The sequence below is a fragment of the Hibiscus syriacus genome, unplaced genomic scaffold, assembly GCF_006381635.1.
Source record: "Hibiscus syriacus cultivar Baekdansim isolate YM2019G1 unplaced genomic scaffold, ASM638163v2 tig00110327_pilon, whole genome shotgun sequence".
Lineage (NCBI taxonomy): Eukaryota > Viridiplantae > Streptophyta > Magnoliopsida > Malvales > Malvaceae > Hibiscus > Hibiscus syriacus.
This window is the reverse complement of record NW_024062684.1, coordinates 655,157-679,790: the sequence shown is the minus strand read 5'-3', so window position 1 is coordinate 679,790 and position 24,634 is coordinate 655,157. Positions and strand designations below refer to the sequence as shown.

Here is a 24,634-nt window from a genome sequence, read left to right as displayed (position 1 = left end):
TAACTCCCATCTTCAATTTAGGATATTTATTATAACATTTTTGTATGACAGGGGTGGGGTGTTGAAAATTTTGGGAATTTTCGACATCTTATGTTTAGCATCATCAAATGTAAATCATTTACAATTTATCACTAAATTAATTTAAACTTAAGTTTTACTTCGATTTATTACAATTTAAATTTAGATAAAATTTATATAGTATCATTATATTATATTCAAATAATATTTTAAAATTCAAAGTTTGCTCCTGAATGGAGACTTTATTAAATAAATATATTAATTTTATTTAAAGTAAAATACACAAATAACCTTTCAATTATGATGTATTGTTTTGTTTAGTCATTTGACTATTAAAAGTTTCAAATAGTCATCAAACTATTTATATGTTTCAAACTCATCATTTTCTATTAAAATTGACGGTCGCCTGAGCTTTATATTAATTTGCTGACTATGATATGATAAAATATGATTCCAAAATCGTTTGAGTTGTAGTTTGTGGATCGAGTCTTCATTTATATTATGTTGTTGAGTTAATGCTCGAAACATTATGTCATCAATTAGTACTTGAATGCAGCAACGGTGCTTATAGACACCACTAAAATATGATTGTCATATCTCAATCAGCATGTTAACGTCTAACTCAGTTTGTCATCAATTTTTTAACAAAAAATGATAAATTTGAAACATATAAATAGTTTAGACGATCATTTTAATAATCGAGAAACTCAACAAAATAATATCTTATAATTGGGAGACTATTTGTATAATTTACTATTTTATTTCCGATGTCGCATTATAGTTAATTGGACCATCATTTTCTTATTCATATCTTCCACATTAAGAATCTCAAAAGCAAATTGTCAATTGGGCATGCATTTACCAATTGCCATACCAAGATATTCTAGGAAACTTTCCACATCGTGGCTAGCCCGTCGTATATTAATTTTGTCATTTGTCTAAGATAATTTTCAAAAAAGAAGAATATAAAATTCGACGTTTCTAGAAAAACATTTCGTTAAAAAAGTGTTAAACCTTTTAACAAAAGCAATACATGAAATGACTAATGACTTTGTCTTCAATTTATTATTATAAACAAAATTGTTTCAATGTCAAATAACATAAGAAATAAAATTAGATGCAATAAATGTTAAAAATAGATTTCAAGTCAAAGTACGGTATCAGATTAGTAAAGTTACAAATAGATAAAAGTGTCGACGGATAAAGATAATTTTAATAAAATCGTTTATAGACGAAGATAAATTTGATAAAGGCATTGACTATTATCTATTTAAATTGAAAATTTTGATACTCTCAATTAGTTTAATTTGAATTTTGATGATTTTACTTAGTTATATTTTTTAAATATTTTAAATTGATCTATTTGAGAAAATGGCACATATATAATGTTTATAGATAGTATGTAATAAATTCATTTTAAAGAAATACAAATGCTTGCATCATATAATATTTTTACCGTGTCCTTAAACTTTGAAATTTGAAATATGAATTACTCATTCAAAGATAAATCTGAATTTGAATTCAAAAAGTAAAAATTATTTTTAAACTCGGAATTTATAATATTTTAAAGAAACTAATATGAAAAACGACATAAAATAATAAATTTGTTTTGAATAAACTTGGAGACACGTAAGCACGTGCGAGAGACGTTTATCTCTTTACCACCACGTTGATCAGAGCAATCAGAAGCGGAATCAGGCAATGGATATCATGAGCCTAACCAATAATCAGCTGGCGCCACTTGTAGGTTCTTGTTGATACATATCCGCTGTATCGTAACCAGCAATCAAAAGATCAGATCAAGTTGTACAAAAATTCCGTGCAACGAACACGTGTCATCAAGCAGCGCTGTGGATTTTGTCCGTTATCAAACCGTCTGTTATAAATAAGATGCGGATGACAGTTTGGTTTGCAATGCTTCCATGGCCTTTGGGACTGAAAGCTTCTAGAAACTTGAGAAATGCAAAGTTGTGATATTTCGACCGAGTTGGTTCCGGGTTTACCCGATGAACTCAGTCTTGAGTGCTTAACTCGGCTACCTTACACAGCTCATAGAGTCGCCTCCCGAGTCTGTCACCGATGGAGGGATTTGCTCCAAAGCCAAGATTTTTACTATCACCGAAAAAAATTAGGGTACACCCAGAAAGTCGCTTGCTTGGTTCAAGCCATTAGCGGTGGAACCGTGAACGGACCTAAAATACCGGGTGAGTTACCGAGTTATGTAGTTGCCGTGTTTGAATCAGTGAATAGGTGTTGGTACAAACTTCCCCCTGTTCCCAAATACCCAATCGGGTTGCCTTCGTTTTGTCAATTAGCAAGCTGTGAGGGGAAGCTTGTGGTGTTGGGCGGGTGGAACCCAGTGAGCTACGACCCGGTTACCGACGTTTTTATCTACGATTTCACGGCTCAGCAATGGAGTCAAGGGAAGGATATGCCATCGAAAAGGTCTTTCTTTGCGGTTGGAGCATGTTCGGGTCGTGTCTATATTGCGGGCGGGCATGACGAGAACAAGAACGCGCTGAGAACGGCGTGGGTTTATGATTTGATAAACGACGAGTGGACTCAGCTGGGTGAGCTGAGTAAAGAGCGTGACGAGTGTGAAGGCGTAGTGATCGGGGAAGACGAATTCTGGGTTGTGAGTGGGTACGGTACGGAGAGTCAAGGTCAGTTCGACGGGAGTGCTGACGTTTACGAGTTCAAGTCGGGTCAATGGAGGGTGGCGGAAGGTGTTTGGGAACCAGGTCGGTGCCCGAGATCGAGTGCTGGGATTGGAAAAGACGGGAAATTGATAGACTGGGCGGAGTTGGACCCTGTCGTTCGGGTCGGGTCGCGCGGGATTACGCTTGGGGATCTGGTCTTGGTCACCGGGTCGGAGTATCAAGGTGGACCGCACGGGTTTTATATGGTGGAACTCAAGGGGGAGCAAAATGGTAAATTGAAAAAAATCAGTGTGCCTGATGAGTTTTCAGGGTTTGTCCAGTCGGGCTGTTGTGCGGAAATCTGATTAAGGCAGAAAACAATGCAAAACTGTTGCTAATTTCTGTTTTACTACTACAATTTTGTTCACTTTCAATTTTGATGTACATAAATCAGTCTTTTTCTTATTCTAGATAATAATATTATGAATATACGTTTTTATAGCTTTAATATGGTCAAAGGTAATAGTTTACAAAGAGACTCAAACTTGTGTTACAACCATCGATTTAAGCTTTTTGGGTTCACTGCTCATTCCAGGCTGACTGACAGATGGGTTGGGTTTTTCATTCCACCCTAATCCGATTTTAATATTTATATCTGATGGTTTTTATACTTTAAAATTCATATCCACCCAAAAAAAAAATATATAGAAAGATGAATATTATAATAATTACATCTAAATATATATTATATTATTATTATTTTCGAGTTAAATTAAATATTTTATCATTTCAACTCAATTAGATATTATTTGATTCGACACAAATTTAAATTATCAATTAAAAGTTTAATCTTAACAACGAATTAAAACTTATTAATTTTGAGTCAAATGTCCATGCATACAAGGTTTTATTATTATATAAAATTTGGAATTTGATTCTAAAAATTTAAAGTTAATACAATCGAATAAAATTAAATATTGGCATTATTTATTCAACCAACAGAATAGGTGGGCTGACAGAAAATATTATAGGTTCCAATACTAAAATATACCTATCTTTGCATTTGTTCCTTCAATCTCTACCTCCAATTACAGAGAATTTCGTACTGTGTCATCTTCTAAAGATGATAACACTTGGTGTTGCTGTGATGGTCGTTAATGGTGTCCTTAAACATTAAATAGGCAGCTGTATTTCTCTGTTATGTTATGTTTGACTTTGGAGTTATACACCAATCAGACGGCCGTGTATAGAAACTTTTTTCATTAAGGGATGATGTATTACCAGACATGGCCAACCTGGATCCCCTAATTTTATTCGCATTCCATTACAGTTTGCGTATGAACATGTTCTTTCCAATTATGTAACATGACATGGCCACAAACCCCAAAGAATATTGCTTCATCAATGCATGTTCATATGATCTTAAATTATGATTTTTTATTTTAAAATAATCCGTAACCTTTTAAATATTTTAGTTTTATCCCTAAACTATGACATTCATTTTAAATTAATTCCCAAACTTTTTAAACATTCTAATTTCATCTCAACCTATTGTATCTACTAATCACATTTATTGTTAATGAAATTATTAGGTCAAGTTATATTATTATATGATTGATAAAACACGAAATTGAAGAAACTTATTGTTAAAAAGAAAAATTGAAGCTACATTATATTCTATGATGATTGAGGAGGATGTGATTCAAATTTAATTAAGTAAATTTAAAGAAATAAAAGAATCAGAACCAAATCATAAAATAATTAAATTAATTTGTTAAAAGTCAAAACGATGTAGTTTTAATTTTTGATTATTTGAAATTTATAAATCCAAGTTTAATTTAAATTTGAAATTAGAACAAATATTAAAATAAACTCAAATAGTTTAAATAACTCAATTCTAATAAATAGAATTTAAAAAATTCAAATTTTTTGAGACATAATTTTATTCACCACTCATGTTGGAGTCATATAAAAATCAGTATTCAGTCCATCTCTCCGGTCTTATTGACTTTCACAGTATACAATTTCAATACTTCTCCCACTCTGTGGTGAAGAGAAGGAAGAAACGCGAGCATATCTAAAACTGGTAGAGGTCAAATGAATCTGCTGTAACCAAGTACGCTACTTTATTTTTATGCAGAAACTGTCAAAATACCTACTTTGGAGCAACCACTAGTTTATATTCTATTATTTTGTTGCAGATCCAGAATTCAACGTAGGTTTAAAAGATACTTTTTTTTAAGATTCTCTTTCACAGACCCCATTGGTGAGCTTGGTAGAAGATAATGCCTTTAAAACTAGCATGTTTTCATGCTTTTAGCCATTTCAGGATCATACCAGAACCAGAGCTTTCTCGTTGAAGACCATCATGTACGTAGTGGAGAGCAAAGGAGGCGCCATAGCATGCATGCTTTTAGCTCTTTTCTTCTTGGGCACATGGCCTGCAATTATCACTCTGCTCGAGAGACGAGGACGCCTCCCTCAACACACTTACCTTGATTATACAATCACAAATCTTTCGGCTGCTGTTGTTATAGCTTTAACGTTTGGTCAAATAGGAGACAGTACGGTCGACAGACCCAATTTCTTCTCTCAACTTTCTCAGGTGAGTCCTCCCCCCCCCCCCTTTGGCCTGTTGGTTCCTATAGCCGCTAGGAGAAGTGGTAATCAGCTAGTTCGGTGTTCGAATCCTGATATTTGATTGCTGTATCATTTGTTCTCTACATATTCTCATGGGAATTTGATGCAGAACCAAATCATTTGTTCATAAAAGAATCAGAACCAAATCATAAAATAATTACTACTGATTACCACTTGTTCTCACCAATTGAGGAGGTGAAGCTACATAGTGTCTGTTTGAAGATGTTAGTCGATACGTTAACCAAACTTGCCATACATATGGAACATTGTCAGTTCCTGTTTCCCATACGCTGTGCCGATCATTGTTGCCATTGTCTCTTGTGTTCCTTCCTGCAAACATGTTTGAAACTGATACATACTCTAAACTCAAAGCTACCCTTCATATGATGGCTCTTGCTATTGTTGTCGGTCAAACATTCTCGAATCATTTTCGAGGGAACACTGGCAGATATTGATTCGAAAACCATAAACATAGACTCTAGATTCTGTGCATGGTTCAGGAGAAGTTGAATATCGAGTAGAACTTGACCATTCCTTGGGTAGAAAGCATAGTTCAAATGCATGTTGAAAACCCCTACAAATGTAGTGTAAACCAGAAAAAAATGAAACTTTAGGTCAGCAAGGATTACCAGTTCAAGTACTACTGAACTTCTCTGGAGTTTTCTTCTCCCTCTCCTCACCAGCATTCAACTTGGCAACGAACAATCATGGCACACTTTTAATCTCACACTGCTGGTAGATGCATCGAAATAGAAACCAATATACAGAACACGGTGTGTTGCATAGTCTCAAGTAGATCAGCTTTTCAAAGACTGCAAAAAGAACTGTATTGCTCTGTCAACTAACTTTCATAATGCTTATCCATCCATGATAGACTGTCCGAATGAAGAGATCATTTATTATCGTAAAATCGGCCATATGAGATATCTAGAGCTGTTGAATCGTAAAACTGATTAAGAACTTCTGAACTCAATGCATCAAGATCAAGCCAGCGTGGTAACTCAAGAAGTTCTACGATATGCAAAACAGTTTCCGCGTGAAATGTTTCAACGGTAATGGTTGCTGATAGTGATTTCTTTGCAACTATCACAAATATTTGTAAACGCTAGAAGGAGGGCTTGAACCTCCGACCTTGTCGGTTAACAGCCACACGCTCTAACCAACTGAGCTATACCAGCTAGGTTGAACATATCGATTTAAAATTAAATTATCCACATAGTTAACAAATAACAGTGCCGCTACAATTCGCAGTTTATGTGTAATCAATGATAGAACGAGAGCGATACAATCTTTGCAGTTTGTACGCTGAGATGTGGAGAAAAGCAGTGTTTTCAACATCTTTCAGAGCTTTCTCTTCATCCTCTACAACTGAAATCCCCACCCTTTACTCTTTTCTTCAACCTTCAATTTTTGCCTTAAGACCAAACGAGCAATCAAAACAAACCCAGGACTCTACAAATTCTCAAACCAAAACCCTAACTGAAGACCAAAAAAACACTCTAGAAACCACCCTTGAGAAATCCCTTGTCACCCAAAACATCGATGAAGCCTGGAAATCATTTAAAATCCTCACCGCTTGCTGCAGTTTTCCCAGTAAGCCCCTCACGAACTCCCTTATTACCCACTTATCATCCTTGAAAGACACCCAAAATCTGAAAAGGGCATTTGCCTCTGTGGTTTTTGTGATCGAAAAGGACCCAAAGTTGCTGTCTTTCGAAACCGTGACTACCCTTTTGAGTTCCATGAGTGTGGCCAACACCGCCGCCCCTGCTTTTGCTCTTGTAAAATGCATGTTCAAGAACAGGTATTTTGTCCCTTTTGGCTTGTGGGGTAATATACTTGTTGATATTAGTAGGAAAAGTGGTAGACTTGTTGCGTTTTTGAGGGTTTTTGAGGAATCTTGTAGGATTGCAATTGATGAAAGGTTGAATTATTTGAAACCTGATTTGGCTGCTTGTAATGCTGCTCTAGAATGTTGCTGCTATGAACTTGAATCGGTTTCGGATGCTGAAAAAGTAGTGGCAACTATGTCTGTCTTAGGTATTCGGCCAGATGAATCTAGTTTTGGTTTCCTTTCATATTTGTTTGCATTGAAAGGGCTTGAAAAGAAGATAGATGAGCTAGAAAATCTTATGTCCGAATTCGGCTTTTCAAATAAACAAGTGCTTTACAATAGCTTGATTGGTGGGTACGTTAAGTCGGGCTACATAGACTTAGTTTCAGCTACGATTTTGCGTAGTTTGAGGGAAGGTAATGGGAAAGATTTGCATTTCAATGATGAAACTTTTTGTCAAGTGGTTAAAGGGTATATTCAGAATGGAGTTGTGAAGAGTTTAGCTAGGTTGATCATTGAAGCTCAAAAGTTGGAGTTTCATGTGCTTGAGGTTGACAAGTCTATTGGATATGGCATCATTAGCGCTTGTATTAATCTCGGTTTATCAGATAAGGCACATAGCGTTGTTGATGAAATGAATGCTCAGGGTGGTTCCGTGGGGCTTGGAGTGTATGTGCCTATCTTAAAAGCTTACAGCAAGGATCTTAGAACTGCCGAAGCAACTCAATTAGTAATGGATATTAGTACTTCAGGGCTTCAGTTGGATGCAGGAATGTATGACATGCTAATAGAAGCATCGATGACGAGTCAGGATTTTCCATCTGCTTTTACATTGTTTAGGGATATGAGAGATGCAAGGATACATGACTTGAAAGGGAGTTATCTTACTATAATGACGGGTCTGATGGAGAACCAAAGACCCGAATTGATGGCCGCATTCCTAGATGAAGTTGTTGAAGACCCTCGCATTGAAATAAAAACTCATGACTGGAACTCAATTATTCATGCTTTCTGTAAAGCTGGGAGGTTGGAAGATGCTAGGAGGACTTTCAGAAGGATGACTTTCCTGCAGTTTGAGCCAAATGATCAAACATATTTGTCCCTCATTAATGGTTATGTGACTGCAGAGAAATATTTCAGTGTTTTGATGCTATGGAACGAGATTAAATGGAAAATTTCGGGTGATAAAGGGAAGGGCATCAAGTTTGATCACAACTTGGTTGATGCGTTCCTATATGCTCTCGTTAAAGGAGGTTTCTTCGATGCAGTGATGCAAGTCGTGGAGAGGTCTCAAGAAATGAAAATTTTTGTGGATAAGTGGAGGTACAAGCAAGCATTCATGGAGAAGCATAAGAAGCTTAAAGTGTCAAAGTTGAGGAGGAGGAGCTTCAGGAAGATGGAGGCACTTATTGCTTTCAAGAACTGGGCTGGTTTGAATGCATAAATATCGGTAGTATTTCTGAAACTGAGAGAAACATCAAAGCTGACGGAGTTCTACTTGTCTCAAGGCATCAATATCACCATGAACTTTGTGCTACTTTGTTCACTTGAAATATGTAGATGTCCTGGAAACTCGAAGCTCACTTGAAATACTGAGATGCCTAGAAACCAGAAGCCTTATTTGGGAGGAAACATCTCCTGGTCTTCTATCAATTTATTCTATACCATAGTCGATAGGTGAATCGGTGAATTACATTTCCTTCTTTTAGAATATGACAGAGATTATTTGCTCTATACTGAGAGAATTTGGAAGTCCCGACTCAGTGTAATCAGTTTGAAAATGCAATGAAAAAGTAAAATTTGTTTTCCCCCATATTTTGCTAGATAGGTAAAATGTTATGCTGGTACTCTACAATTCTCAACTGGCAATGGCATTTACACTTTCTTCCATCGACTACCTGACCAGCACTATTGTTGTTGCAGACCCTCTCATGTCAACTTGCTCTTCATTGCAGAATTCCAGAAGCTTTAGCTTGGTTCTAATGAGCCCGTTCACTCTTAACAGGTTCCAATGTCATTGTCCTGCTCAGTTTCTCTACGACGTATCCCTTGTTTGATCAAAGTGAGGACTAGTGCAATACTGGTTTGGTTATCGTGTTTGTATTCTTGAAAAGGGGTGAATGGAATAGGGTTGCCACAAAATGCACCCACATCCACCTTTTGTGTTTATGATTCATTGAGGGGAATAGACTCAGGCTATTCTTTGGAGCTTCCGAAGCTCCAGTGTTCATCATCCACATCGATATACGAGTTCTGAGATGAAGGGGATCCCATGAAGTGAAAATTCGGTATCTTTGCAGTATAATGATTCTTACTGTACTCCTGCATGTAAGGACTGTGAAACCAGTGGAGGTTTGTGTGGATTTGTTGGTATGGACGAGTCATTTTCTTCCTTTTGCAGTAGAATAGAGTTTTCCAATACTTTTCTTCGCTTTCTTCAACAATCCCATTACTTGCTTTCAGTTGGGTCTAGAGACAATGAACTTGAAATGTCCATTAAGCGAGGTCTCGATCAAGTCTCGTGAATAATAATAATAAAAATTTAGTCTTGAGAGAAGGTCTGATTCGACTTGACTCCGAATTTAATCATTCATTGAGAAATTAGTCCAATTAAAAAAAAATACTACTCCTATTAGACACTATTGTTAAATCACAGACTTAAAAATTAACGATCCAACAATTTATATATAAAGAACTAGCAAAAATATGATTCAAGTTTATATGTTTACCAACAAAAGAAATTTCTCAGTTTTTGTAGAGCATGGTGATTAAATTCTAATAAATCAAAATGGAACTATGGAAGGACTAACATTTAAATTTTATAAAGTGGAAGGATGAAATTGAGAATTAGACAAGTAATGAATAAATTGATAAAAGATGGCGCGAAACGTAGATGTGGTGAAATTAGTTACAAAATACAAAATAAAATCAGAAATTTCAGAAAATAACGCTACTCCATCCACAGTTCCACATCCAGTCTATCTTCACCATTTTCTTTTCTTTTCTTCTTTTCTTTCATTTTAATTTCTGTTTTCTTTTTTGTTAATCTCTGGTTTCTTTTTATTTATTTAAAAATTTAATATGCAAATACGAATTTCAAATACTTGTTGAAAACAGAAAGGCGGTTGAGGTCAGAGGCTGCCTCCGACGAGTTTGATTTCAGCAGGGGCTTTAATGTTCCGAAGTCAGTTTTGTTTTTGTTTTTGTTTTTACTCTCTCGATTATTTTCTTTATTATTATTATTATTATTTTGAAAATTTTCTGTTATAAACATTATTTCATATAGTGATTTGATGATAACTGTAACAGTGCAACTTATCTTCGTGATGAAAATGCTCGTTAATTTGGAACTTAATTTCATTTTTCTTCAATAATGCGGAGACAAATTTGTTCGTTCGATGAATTTAGTGAAAAAAATGTTATCGAATTTTACAAGTTTCAAATTCGATAGCGAAATTTCTTCGATTTCTTTCTCATATATACGATTTTAAATTTCCAGCGGTTTCATGTTTGTATGAGTGTTTCCCCAATTTCCTGATAAAAAGGGTGTTAAAAACTTCAATTTGAAGAATGCATTCATTATTTTTTCCTGAATTAATGTTATAAAATATTTTGTTTTGTGAAATGTTAAGCTTTGATGCATTGCTTAGGCTCTGTGTGTATACATATATATATTCTTCAAAAAGAAATTTCATTTTATAGCTTCCTGGGTTTTTATGTTACTAGGTAATGCTTGGAGCTGTTGAAATGTCAATCTCTTAACTGCTCATGGAAATGGTGACCTAATTTGGGATTTCACTTGGTTCCTTTCAAGTTATGGACATTGACCATGAGAATGGAGCCAGTAAGAGTTCAGAAATAGACGTAGAAGGAAGTGTTGGGAGTGGAATCAATGAGGATTCATTGAGACAACCAGAACTTATCGCCGGAAACAGAAATAGGAGGGATTCGAGTGAGAGTACTGGAATTAGTGATCAATTAAACGAACAACTAGAACTTGATGTTGAAACTGGAAGTAAACCTTTAGAAGCATATCCAGGAGGAAGAAAATGTGACCCTTTTTACGTTAACCCAGATGTGTCTGATGCAAATGAAAGTAATAAAAGTATCTCATCTGAACGGCTGAGGCTGTCGTCCTCTTCATCCTCACCTGGTTCATCTATAGATGATCAGGTTGAAGCTAATACAAACCTATCAGAGACCAGATCAGGCACAGCTACGACTTCTTATGCTGAACATGATGATGAACATCATGTATCTGGTGGTTCAACACCTGAATCTAAAGTTCCTAGTCATATGGATGAATCAACACTGACACAATCTCCTCCAATCCAAGTGATGGACAGAGTCCTAAAAGGATTCGATCCTTATAGGATCCCGTCTTCGGTCTTTGATAAAAGTGAATCAACAAATCCTGCAGATTGGAGTACTGCTTCTAACGATTCATTGTTTAGCATCCAAGTAGGGAACACTAGTTTCTCCAGAGATCATTTTCTAAGCTTAAAATATGGGGAATTTTTCAAAGATGAGTTATTTACATTAATTACTTCACCAGTTGCATATGCAGTGGAGCCTGACAAAACGAGTTTTGAATTTGACAAGATATCAGATTATACCGCAGAGGATAAAACATACCCAAGTGCTGAAGAACAAAACGGGGAAACGACATTCTGGAACTCACCCAGCACTTCTCGTCGTTCTAATGAAACTGGAACCAGTGAATATTCCTTTGCCTTTCCAGTGTAAGTTAATGACATTCTCTATCAGCAATTATCCTATTTTTGACTATCATATGCTCACCTTGTTATACATGCTTTAAACAAGATGCCTTGGAGTCTATGTAGCTGTTAATGTTAACCTGATACATATATAACCTTAACATTTATGTATAGTCATATAGAAATTTCATGCCTAATGCTTGCTCAATGAGGAATTCATACAAGAAGAAGGGTGCATGGCCATCATGCTACTATTCCGATTGTAGCAGCCTAGCAGGGCATTCTGCTCCTGTCGGAATCATAGCATAAAAAGATGGTATCATCACTCTTGTTCCCTGTATGCTTCTCTCTTTCTCCTTACCTCTATGTCTACCATATATGGAGTATTAGATATAAACGGAACTATGAGAAAGAAATCTTTCTATTTGAAAATTTCCTTGCACTTTATTGCTGCATAATGTACTCAATATTACTTTTTCTCCATGCAAAACAAGATGTATAACCTGATACGGTTTCTTGTTCTCCATGAATACATATATAACCTTTACATGTATAATCGTATAGAAATTTCAAGCCTAATGCTTGCTCGATGAGGAATATACTCCGTTTTCGTTGCAGGATAAAGATGCACGGCCATCATATGGTACCGTCACTCTTGTTCTGTTTATGTTTCTCATTACCTCTATGCTAATCATGTATGATGTATTAGAAAAAAACCGATCCACGAGAAAGTGATGTTTCTTTTGGAATTTCCGTGCATTTTTGCTGCATATTGTACTCAATGCACCCATATCAGCTCATGAATGCCATAAGTTTCGACTGTCATAAACAATATACACTCTCATTGCAGTCTGGAAGGTGACAAATATGTTGTTTCCAATAAAGAAAAAGGGGACCAACATCAGCAGAAACAGCCCCAAGACGAACAGCAGCAGCAACAAGAGGAAGTCGAACAAGAACAAGAGCCCCGGGAATCTGCAGTACCCTCGAAACCGTCTTCTTGGCTCGACAACTGTTCTTGTTTTCCTTGCTGTCGACAGCAATGGCAATGCTGCAATTGGCATTGGTGTCGCACTGGAACAGGTAAGGCTCTCTCATCATGAACTTCCGCATGTATTTTCTTGTATCATAGCGTAATTATGTCGGAGATCGAGTCCTTTGCCAATGAAAACAAAGAGAAATGTCAAATGAAGCAATGGCTGGGAAAGGGAGAATCATCTTCTCCGATACATATGGTTTTGAAGATGGATTACTGATTTTGAGGTAGTTTTTATGTTGAATATATAGCTCTGTAAATTTAATCTCTAGTTCGTTGATACATTAGCATCATTAGATTTATTTCCACCAACTGCTTTATCTTCACATTAGTGATGCATTTTTTGAACTATCCGAATCCAAGATTTAAATTCCGATCACGTTCTATTTTTAATCGCATTACGGGTGTCGCAACCGTCTTTCCGGTTGGGCCCCGGGATTGGGCTTCGACTTAGGGAAATGGATTGGAGTCGCCACCGACCACTTTAAAACGAATTTAGGTGGGCCGGACACCATCTTTCCTGCGTTGTACCAGAAACGTATCGGGTTCGGGAGTCGGTTACGGTCAAGGAAGGATTAGCACCCTTGAATCGCCCTTTCGGTACCAATTAATTTATCAGTTGTCTTAATTGCGAAAAATTAAAATTTAAATTAGAATTTTAAAAAAAAATTCGAATTGCTTACCTTTGATTAGTTGAAAAGTATCCCTAAAGTCAAAAATATTGTTAGATTAAAAAATATATATATATAAAAAAGAAAAAAATATTAATATAATAAAAAGATAAAACAGATAAATAAACGTTAGTAAAAAATAAAAAAATAAAATAAAATAAATAAACCAATCAATAAAAAGTACCAAAATAAATGAAGTTGAAAGATGGCATGACTAAACAAGGATTAACCCTTAGAAAATCCAAAACTCTTCAATTTACACAAACAGATTTAAAGGGAAAACACAATAATTAAAGGGAAAACACGTCAATATACACAAATCAATGTTATTAGCTTGTGGGTCCCCTCCCACTAAATTATGCGTTCCAGAACATACATATAACCTTAAGCTTAAGGTTATGAAAATCACTTTTCCAACAGTAGCCTTATGAGCTTGAATCAGGCACTTGCTCTGTCAAACGTCGACTAGGCCGATGCGGATCTGGAGATGAAGCTTCGGCACCTTATTTCCGACGACCTCTCTTCTTTTCGGTGAAGATCGTCCAAAGATGAGTATCCCCTCTCTCGTGTCTTGTTGGTTTCCCTCACTCTCTAGCTTGGTTATGGGTTGATCTCCGTTCCCCCCATTCCTCCTTATTTTTGCCTCAATTTATAGCCATGAAACTGGCTATTTTTAGATAGATTTGTAGAGTCCTATTCAAACTGAAACGCTCCTTTATTCAGTTTTAGAGTCCCACTTGGACTCAAATGCCTTGATTTAGTATTTTGACTTGGTTGTTATTCTTGTTACCGAGAAATACGAGGATAGTATTGTTGGGCAAAAAATTAGTGTCTACAGCTGCCCCTCTTTGTCCTTTTTCGTGGAACGAAAAATAGGACAAAGATAAAAAGACACAAATTTTGTCCATATCGAACGTCTTCTGCCGTAGAGTTGAAATCCGATGCAATGACTGATCTGTTAATTTAAATTGAGTCACAAAATGACTCCCTCGTCGTGAGGTCGAGTTGAACTGGAAACTTCTGAGTACGATATCCTTCGTTGTGAAGTTGAAATCAAACTCAAAGCTTTTGGAAAGTGACTCCTGGATCGTCTTCTGGCTCAAGATACTTCGTCGTGAAGGTGGAACTTGACCTGAAGACTTTGGTGTTGATGTGTTACAGATGACTCATTCGTCGTGAAGTAAGGTCAACCTATTAGGGTATAATACCCTTCGTTGTGAAGTTGTATATGTATATGGCCCCTTTGTCGTGAAGTTGAGCCTGAGAATGGGATATCCTTCGTCGTGAAGTTGAAATCCAATGTAAGTTGCGTTGTTTCGAGGCCAATATCCTTCGCTGCGAAGTTGAAATTGACTCTGAAACTGGAAAGTGTGTTGACAGACACTCATTCTTTGAGTTGAATATCCTTCACCGTGAAGTTAAAATCCAATCTAAAGATGGATGTTGCTTGTGTGCACGATTCCCTTCGTTGTGAAGTTGAAACCGTTGGTGACCCCTTCGTCGTGAAGTTGAGTCTGGAATTGGATATCCTTCGTCGTGAAGTTGAAATCCAAGTAAGTAGCATTGTTCCAAGTCCAATATCCTCCGTCGTGAAGTTGAAATTGGCTCTGGAACCGGGAAATTGGTTGTTGACAACCAGCCGTCCCTTCGTTGTGAAGTTGAACTTGTGTTGTCTCGAGTCCAACATCCTTCGTTGTGAAGTTGAAATTGATTCTGAATGAAATTTTGTTGACAAGCAGCGGTCCCTTCGTCGTGAAGTTGAACTTGCGTTGTCTGGAGTCCAATATCCTTCGTTGTGAAGTTGAAATTGGCTCTGAGATTGGGAAGTTGTTGTTGACAAGCAGCGGTCCCTTCGTCGTGAAGTTGAACTTGCGTTGTCTGGAGTCCAATATCCTTCGCTGTGAAGTTGAAATTGGCTCTGAAATCGGGAAAATTTGTTGACAACCAGCGGTCCCTTCGTCGTGAAGTTGAACATACGTTGTCTGGAGTCCAATATCATTCGATGTGAAGTTGAAATTGGCTCTGAAATTATGAAATTGTTTATTGACAACCAGGGGTCCCTTCGTCGTGAAGTTGAACTTGCGTTGTCTGGAGTCCAATATCCTTCGTTGTGAAGTTGAAATTGGCTCTGAAATTGAGAAGTTGTTTGTTGACAACCAGTGGTCCCTTCGTCGTGAAGTTGAACTTGTGTTGTCTGGAGTCCACTATCCTTCGCTGTGAAGTTGAAATTGACTCTAGAATTGGAAAATTGTTTGTTGACAACCAGCGGTCCCTTCGTCGTGAAGTTGAACTTGCGTTGTCTGGAGTCCAATATCCTTCGCTGTGAAGTTGAAATTGGCTCTGAAATTGGGAATTTTTTTTATTGACAACCAGCGGTCCCTTCGTCGTGAAGTTGAACTTGCGTTGTCAGGAGTCCAATATCCTTCGCTGTGAAGTTGAAATTGGCTCTGAAATTATGAAATTATTGTTGACAAGCAGCGGTCCCTTCGTCGTGAAGTTGAACTTGCGTTGTCAGGAGTCCAATATCCTTCGCTGTGAAGTTGAAATTGGCTCTGAAATTATGAAATTATTGTTGACAAGCAGCGGTCCCTTCGTCGTGAAGTTGAACTTGCGTTGTCTGGAGTCCAATATCCTTCGCTGTGAAGTTGAAATTGGCTCTGAAATTATGAAATTATTGTTGACAAGCAGCGGTCCCTTCGTCGTGAAGTTGAACTTGCGTTGTCTGGAGTCCAATATCCTTCGCTGTGAAGTTAAAATTGGCCCTGAAATCGGGAAAATTTGTTGACAACCAGCGGTCCCTTCGTCGTGAAGTTGAACATACGTTGTCTGGAGTCCAATATCCTTCGATGTGAAGTTGAAATTGGCTCTGAAATTGGGAAGTGTTTGTTGACAATCAGCCGCCCCTTCGTCATGAAGTTGAGCTTGTGTTGTCTTGGATTCAAGATCCTTCATTGAGAAGTTGAAATTTACTCTCGAGCAAATTGTGAGTTCGAGAGAAAATTTTCAATCGGTAGCTTCTTGCTGCCGAGCTAAGCAACCACCATCGTTCTTTAAAGGCGCTTACGAATCAATTATCCTTGACTCTAAAAGCTGCAAAAATCATGTATGCTAAAATGAGGAATGTGATGCACCTAATTATGTCTAAGATGCATGTAACATGAATGAATTATGTGTTATCTCTTCGTGCTTTGTCTGCCAATCTGGTCCATGGAATCGATCGTGCCCCATTTGCCTCTCGAGCTTGGGCTTTACAGACATTTCATATCTGAGATTGTTCTGTTTGAAAATGTTTTTCTCATTTTTCTTGTTTCAGGAGAGAAAACGATAAAAATGTTGTAAAATATTATTCGTAATTGAATCAAATTATAAACGTGAGTTCAAAGAATATCAAAGGAATCAATGACTCTTTTAACGTTTTCAGAGTTACAGCTCTTTGACCAGCGTTCAAATGGATGGGTTGGCTTTAGCTTGGCCTCCTTTCTAAGGTTTTGGTAAAAAATGTCATTTTTTTTTTTGAAATATCACAACATGCTTTGGCACTTCAATTGGGTGCGGACAAAATGACGCAACTAGCATGATCACTTACTAGACCTTTTATTTCAGTCCTCTGAAATCTTCTATTTGTTCAAGTTTTGTAGGCTCCTCTAACAAAGGCAGTGCAAAAACATCGGTCTAAAAATGAAATTCTTGAGTGCTCGTGTGTAGTTGACTATAACAGGTGTTCCTTAACTCCCTTATTCCATTTTACCGAAAATTTCTTGCTTAGATAAATTTGATTTAATTTGTCGTTATCTGACTAGCTGAATCCATAAAGCCGGGGCGTTTAACCAATTGCTTTAGAGGGACAACTTAATATTATAATCACAGTTATCAAGTTAACTGAAGGGTTCATCTCATCACAGAGTCTTCAGCCTGACAAGAGCAGTGGAGCAAACACCGAATTGCCAAGTGTCCGAGCAATGTCATGGTTTGAACGTAATCTACTCATAAGGCCAGGGCTTTCAAGTTTCCTCTATAACCAATTGCCTTAGCGGAATAGCTCAGTTTTTACGGATTTAGTTTCCTAAGATTGTCAAGAAGAACCTGTTATAACCTAGGTGTTTTTTGAAAGTCAAGGAATCTCATCTTTAGAGTTCAATTTTCAAGCAACTGACCTAAACTGGATACACCTACTCGACTCTTTCATTTGTAAAGATCATCATCGTCATTGAACGTCTTAAATAAAAAACATAGTAATTGTTGTCCGCACCTTATGAAAAGAAAAATAGTATATTGGTTAATTACAAGAGCAGGGTATGGTGTTTGAGGGTATATTTTGGATAAGGTCAAAGTCCTTTTTTTAAAAATCATGTTACTTTGTCAAAGATCCGTAACTTTGGACCATTAACAGAGTTTCTTAATTCAAATGATATTCAAAGAATTGCAAGTTTGCAAATGTGATTTATTGCTCGCCATCATTAAAACAACATAAATTTATTTAAAAGACCTTGCAAAAACTTGAGAAAAGAATGAAAAAACAAATCCAAACAGAATGGCTCAAATGATGAAATGGTCTTCCTCACTTGGATGCCCCCAAGTTGTTGAAGTCGATCCGATTCTTGTTACGTATTTTCTGTATGATTCTCTTGATTGTGGAGTAATTCTCGATAGTGTGCCCTAGGACTCCGCTGCAATGAGCGTTCTCATCATACTACCTGGGGTACGGGGCTTCATGGATTTCTCTGGATATGGTGACACCACATGTGCGTCAAACAACTGTTGGTAAAGCTCCTTATATGTCATAGGGTCGAAGTGTTCTCATTTTTTGATGAATCATGTGAAGATAGTTAATGTGAATGTAAAGAAATGAACAATATGCAAAATGTTTAAATGCATGAAGCATGAAATGTCCGAGGCATTGATCCGAAAAATGTGCCTATTATTCTGAATAATCCTTATTGGGGACAAAAATGTTACGTCTGAAGAGACAAAAACTTTTTGATGGTATAGATCCCGCACAGCCTCTGGCAAGTTGATTCGTCTTCCGCTTCTTCACCGGTTGAATATCCTGTCGAACCGTTCCAGCTCCTTTGGCTAAACTTGTGCGGGTGACGAGTTGTTTGCCCCAAAAAAGGTCTCGAATGACTGCATCTCCGGCCTTCACTCTATGCCGAGCTCGTTCCAAACGAAAGTGTCTTTGGAGCCTTCCATCCGAAGTTTGTCGACTTGTTTTTGGAATTCATCAATAATGGTCTCTAGCTTAGCTAGGGTTTCACCATCTTATTCTCGTAATTTTCGAAAGGATTCTCCGGGTCAATAACCATTTCCTCGTCTTGCCCCTGCAACCTTTTCCTCTAAGTATTCTTTAATCCCGGTTGGACTTCTAAGCTTTTTATCTCGTTGTATTATAACCCCTTTGTCCATTAATGTAGACTATTTACGTTTAACAAACACATTTTTTGTGGATCAACACCTCGTTTTAATGATGCGAATGATCAAAAAAAATGCAAAAGAACAGAAAATGAAAGGAGAAAAAAAGTTAGTGAGACAAGGATAATAAAAAAATGAAAATGAAAATGAAAAGTCCTACCCCACATGCTTATTATTCCTACCCGGACATGATCTCTATCCCGCATGTTGATTTTGAACAAGTCCCAACCGCATAAATTTCTAGTTCACATGCTTTGAACAGAAAGTAAAGCAGGAAATAATTCCAGCATCCTAGGGTTTGAAATGAGGTTTTGGGGTAGGCTCTAACTCCTTCAAAGTCTCCCAGTTTAGGTTCTAAAACACGGTACCCGAGTTCTCCTTGCTGGTGCCCCCTTGGGCTTACCAGACCCTTAGTCCTAAACCCATCACAGGCTTGTGTAGACTAAGTTAAACTCGAGAGGAAACATTCCCTTATGCCCGCACGGTGAATAAATTCACACGAAGACATAAGGTATATGAATCCTGAAGGCTACTTGCTAGGCATATGCGGTGAATAAATTCACACGAATGCGTCGCTTTCACCCCCACTTAAAACGGGTTTGGAGCTCGGGTTTAGAGCTTAGAGATGACAATTTTGAAAAAAATTTGAAATCATTAAAAAACATCAGTACAACTATTTATTTGAAACAAAATAATCAAAGATAAATAATTGGAATCGAATAAATAAATTAAAATTAAAATTTAACATTTTCACATAAAAAAAAACCAAAAATTAATTTCGGCCTGACTCACTTACCTGGTCCCCAGCGGAGTCGCCAAGCTGTCGCAACCGTCTTTCCGGTTGGGCCCCCGGGATTGGGCTTCGACTTAGGGAAATGGATTGGAGTCGCCACCGACCACTTTAAAACGAATTTAGGTGGGCCGGACACCATCTTTCCTGATCTGCGTTGTACCAGAAACGTATCGGGTTCGGGAGTCGGTTACGGTCAAGGAAGGATTAGCACCCTTGAATCGCCCTTTCGGTACCAATTAATTTATCAGTTGTCTTAATTGCGAAAAATTAAAATTTAAATTAGAATTTAAAAAAAAACCGATTCGAATTGCTTACCTTTGATTAGTTGAAAAGTATCCCTAAAGTCAAAAATATTGTTAGATTAAAAAATATATATATAAAAAAAATAAAAAAATATTAATATAATAAAAAGATAAAACAGATAAATAAACGTTAGTAAAAAATAAAAAAAATATAAAATAAAATAAATAAACCAATCAATAAAAAGTACCAAAATAAATGAAGTTGAAAGATGGCATGACTAAACAAGGATTAACCCTTAGAAAATCCAAAACTCTTCAATTTACACAAATAGATTTAAAGGGAAAACACAATAATTAAAGGGAAAACACGTCAATATACACAAATCAATGTTATTAGCTTGTGGGTCCCCTCCCACTAAATTATGCGTTCCAGAACATACATATAACCTTAAGCTTAAGGTTATGAAAATCACTTTTCCAACAGTAGCCTTATGAGCTTGAATCAGGCACTTGCTCTGTCAAACGTCGACTAGGCCGATGCGGATCTGGAGATGAAGCTTCGGCACCTTATTTCCGACGACCTCTCTTCTTTTCGGTGAAGATCGTCCAAAGATGAGTATCCCCTCTCTCGTGTCTTGTTGGTTTCCCTCACTCTCTAGCTTGGTTATGGGTTGATCTCCGTTCCCCCCATTCCTCCTTATTTTTGCCTCAATTTATAGCTATGAAACTGGCTATTTTTAGATAGATTTGTAGAGTCCTATTCAAACTGAAACGCTCCTTTATTCAGTTTTAGAGTCCCACTTGGACTCAAATGCCTTGATTTAGTATTTTGACTTGGTTGTTATTCTTGTTACCGAGAAATACGAGGATAGTATTGTTGGGCAAAAAATTAGTGTCTACAACGGGCATCGTGAATGCCGATTTAATGAATGCTAATGTCAGGAACATGAACAAAATTTTGAATTTTATAGTAATCCTCGAACTTAAAGAAACCTTTATTTGAGTTATTAAAATATTAATATTATATTTAAATATGACCAAAATATTCAAATATGATAGGTTCCGATAAAAACTTATAGATTCCAACTTTTATTAGAATTCAAATTTAGGACGGGTCAGAATAAGTTTTGTAGAGAAGAGTTGGGATTAGAGATGAATCAAGTTCAAGGTATAAAAAGTCCTAACTTGACTCAACCTAGAAAATTACTATAATGATCCTTTATATGTATTTAGAGATAATTAGGATAAACTATATGTTTAGTACTCAAACTATCAATTTTTTTGTTTTAGTTCTTAAACTTTCATTTGTTTCAAAATCATCCCTAACGTTTACTTTTTGTTTCTTTTTGGTACCTAGTCGTTACAACGTAGCAAAACTTCTGCGACATGACACTTTTTATAGGTAAATTATATCATTCATCACTCAACTATGTTTTCAGTTTTATTTTGGTCACTAAAATTTAATTTTTTAATTTAATTATTTAACTTTCAAATTAGTCATAACTTAATGACTCTAACTTTCAAATTTATTTTTTAATTAAATTATATAAAATAAATAATAATAAAAAATGTCATGTCATAAAATTTATTAATAAAATAAATTAGTGTGATTAAAACATGAGCAACTTGAAACTTCAGTGGTTAAATTAAAAAATTTAAACTTTAGTGACCAAAATAGGAGTGAGAAGATAGTTAAGTGATGAATAATATAATTTACCCATAAAATGTCACGTGCAACAATTATGTTAAGTTTTTAATGGTGAGATACGAAAATGAAATAAAAAAATAAATAAAAAAATGGTTGTCCCTTGTTCCCATATGTAATGGGATAAGGGGATGTAAGATAGTAGGCTGCCCCCCAACACTAGGTTGAGAGCAGCTTCCGTAGGAGACCTCCAAATTATGAAATGCCCTCCATAGGACTCGATCCCACGACCTCAAGGTTAAGAACCTTGTGCTCTACCAACTGAGCTTGATGGTCATTTCAAATAAAAAATAAATGTTAGGTATAATTATAAAACAAATAAAAATTTAAGTATCAAACAAAACGAAACTAATAAACTAAGTACTACACGTGTAATTTACTCATAAAATTAAATGGAAGCCTTTGATCCACCAATCAAAGATGAGATGACCCAATCAAACATTTAATGTCATAAGATTTAGTTGTAATGGTGTGTGGCGGTGTCTTTTAAGATTTCAATTTGCCCATCCCATCTTCACATGTTTACAGCTAAATGTTACATTATAATAATTGTTAACATTATTTATATAAAAAATTCCAACAAATATAATATAATGTATTTTATTTTATTTTATTTCCTTGTCACTTACATAGAACATACAACTATAAATTAACATAATATTATTATTTTTAAATTGTATGAAGTTAAATTAATATTTTTTTAATCTACTAACAATATACGTACACACTATAAATATAATTGAAGTTCCCACGTAGTTTTCATTTTTACCTTTTTGCTTATTTTCCGGTGAAAAGTTAACGACACCGCAAGCTTCTAGTGAGTGGGCAAGATATTCCACGTAAGAGAAACAAAGAGGACCCCACAAGTTTCCATGTGGTCTTCCCCGGAGCCGCTGTGCATTGAAGGTTATGATGCATTAATTGACCGGTAAATGGACCCCATCACCCCTTCCCCTCACCCGTTTACCCTACGTGGTGGCCCCTCCACCCCTTCATTTCCTGGGAAAAAAAAAGACTAAAATGTGGTAACAAAAAGGGAGAAAGATAGCGAAATTTTCCAACACCACGACCCCATAAAGCAAAAATTAAACAGAGAAACGCATGTTTCATCTCCAAAGACCCTCTCAATATTTTTGTTATTTGTTTCCAGGGGAAAAAAATCAGTTTTTTATTCCTCCGGGAAGCAGAAAGAGTGGTTTGTTTGGGACTTTTGGTGGACTGGTTCAAGCACAGATGGATCCTTTCTTTGTTGGGAAACAAACATGAGAGAAGTCATCTGTTGTGTAAAGGTTTGGTCTTGTTTGTTGTCTTCTGCTTGGTTTCAGGGAAGTTGGTTCCCGAGAGAAGGATCTTGTTGGCGTTCAAAAGCTCTGTTTTTGATCCATCTGGGAAACTTTCAAGCTGGGATTTTTCAAAGAACCCGAACCACTGCTCTTGGTTTGGTGTTTCATGCAATTCAAGGTCTCGGGTCATCTCCATTGACTTATCCGGTGGTTGTTGTGAAGGTAATAACTTTACTCGAGGTTGCTTTAGTTGATCTTCAAAGCTCTCTTAAGTTTCCATTTATTGGTTTTGGATTGAGGAGAAGAACATGTTCAAAGCGGAAATTGATGGGGAACTTGTCACCTTTGATTGGGAAACTTACTGAGCTTAGAGTTTTATCTCTTTCTTTTAACGAATTTGGTGATGAAATTCCTTCAGAAATCTGAGGTTTGGAGAAATTAGAACAACTTGACCTTGAAGGGAATTCATTTATTGGGAAGCTGCCTCATGAATTTGTGGGGTTGAGAAATTTGAAGGTTTTGAGTCTCGGGTTTAATGAACTCGAAGGGGAGATTCCGGGGTCATTGTCAAAACTTGTGGACTTGGGGGTTCTGAATTTAGCTGGGAATAGGGTCTATACCTGATTACTTTCGTATTTTCCATAATTTGAAGGGGCTTCATTTGTCTAGTAATCGGCTAAACAGGTCGATTCTTGCTCGTTTCGGAAGTAATTGTCGGTATCTAGAGCATCTTGAATCGATGTTTACAGCTACGGCATTGTGCTGCTCGAGTTGATATCAGATAAGAAAGCTTTCGATCCTTCATTCTCCTCGCATGCAAACGGTTTCAACATCGTCTCCTGGGCCTACATGCTGCTGCGAGCCTGCGACAGGGTGAGGCAAAGGATGTGTTCACTACACGGTTATGGGAAACAGGTCCTCGTGATCATTTGGTAGAACTGCTGCACTTAGCCATCACGTGTACAGTCCATAGTTTCACAAGCAGGCCCACTATGAGTCGAGTTGTCCGAAGGCTGAAACGAATTCAACCTTCTTCAATAAGATAATATAATTTCTAGGTGCATGACTTTATCTACAAGGAAAAGCTCAAGTGTAACAAACTTAGCAGTTGTAATGTTGGCCGAGACAGGTTTACTGTTGCTGAGATTTCTCATTGAAGTAAACCAACCGAGGCAGGTGGTCTCCAATGGCATTTTTGCTATTATGGGTCTAAAGAAATTTCCAGATTTATAATCCAGTCCCTACCTACCCCATCACTATTATCCCCAAAAGCAGAAACTTTGCTATTTGTCCCCTTTAAAAATATTAAATTATATGTTGGTAAAATGGTAAAACTACATTTTCGCCCATGCACTTGCTTATCTACACGAAGAATGCACCTCGAAGGTGCTGGATCGGGATGTCAATCAGAGCAACATATAGTTGGACAGTGGTTGCAATGCTTTTGGGAACCTCTGAAATCCATGCAACAACCGGTGTAGCTGGCACATTCGGACTTGTTGCATCCAAGTAAGCTATGACCTGCCACGCATCCGAAAAGGCTGATGTTTACAGCTATGGCATCATGCTGCTCGAGTTGATATCAGATGAGAAAGCTTTCAGAATCTTTTTATCCTTCATTCTCCTCGTATCTAAAGGGTTTCGAT

General features: G+C 36.8%; 3 protein-coding genes and 1 non-coding gene across 4 annotated transcripts; 3 read left to right on the top strand and 1 right to left on the bottom strand.

Annotated features, from left to right (window-relative positions):
- Nucleotides 1–1,941: 1,941 nt before the first annotated feature.
- Nucleotides 1,942–3,070, top strand: LOC120118155 (F-box/kelch-repeat protein At2g44130-like). Its single transcript, XM_039138281.1, has one exon. The coding sequence runs from the start codon at nucleotides 1,979–1,981 to the stop codon at nucleotides 3,020–3,022; it is 1,044 nt and encodes a 347-aa protein (XP_038994212.1). The 5' UTR covers nucleotides 1,942–1,978; the 3' UTR covers nucleotides 3,023–3,070.
- Nucleotides 3,071–6,400: 3,330 nt separating this feature from the next.
- Nucleotides 6,401–6,475, bottom strand: TRNAN-GUU. The gene has a single exon. It is a non-coding gene; the product is annotated as a tRNA-Asn (tRNA).
- Nucleotides 6,476–6,571: 96 nt separating this feature from the next.
- LOC120118154 (pentatricopeptide repeat-containing protein At1g69290-like) lies at nucleotides 6,572–8,845 on the top strand. Its single transcript, XM_039138280.1, has one exon. The coding sequence runs from the start codon at nucleotides 6,608–6,610 to the stop codon at nucleotides 8,573–8,575; it is 1,968 nt and encodes a 655-aa protein (XP_038994211.1). The 5' UTR covers nucleotides 6,572–6,607; the 3' UTR covers nucleotides 8,576–8,845.
- Nucleotides 8,846–11,259: 2,414 nt separating this feature from the next.
- Nucleotides 11,260–11,799, top strand: LOC120118239 (the record flags this gene model as incomplete). The annotated part of the gene is made up of 2 exons (XM_039138340.1): nucleotides 11,260–11,610; nucleotides 11,650–11,799. Coding segments are annotated over exons 1-2 (333 nt in total), but the record flags the coding sequence as incomplete, so codon positions are not given.
- Nucleotides 11,800–24,634: the final 12,835 nt, after the last annotated feature.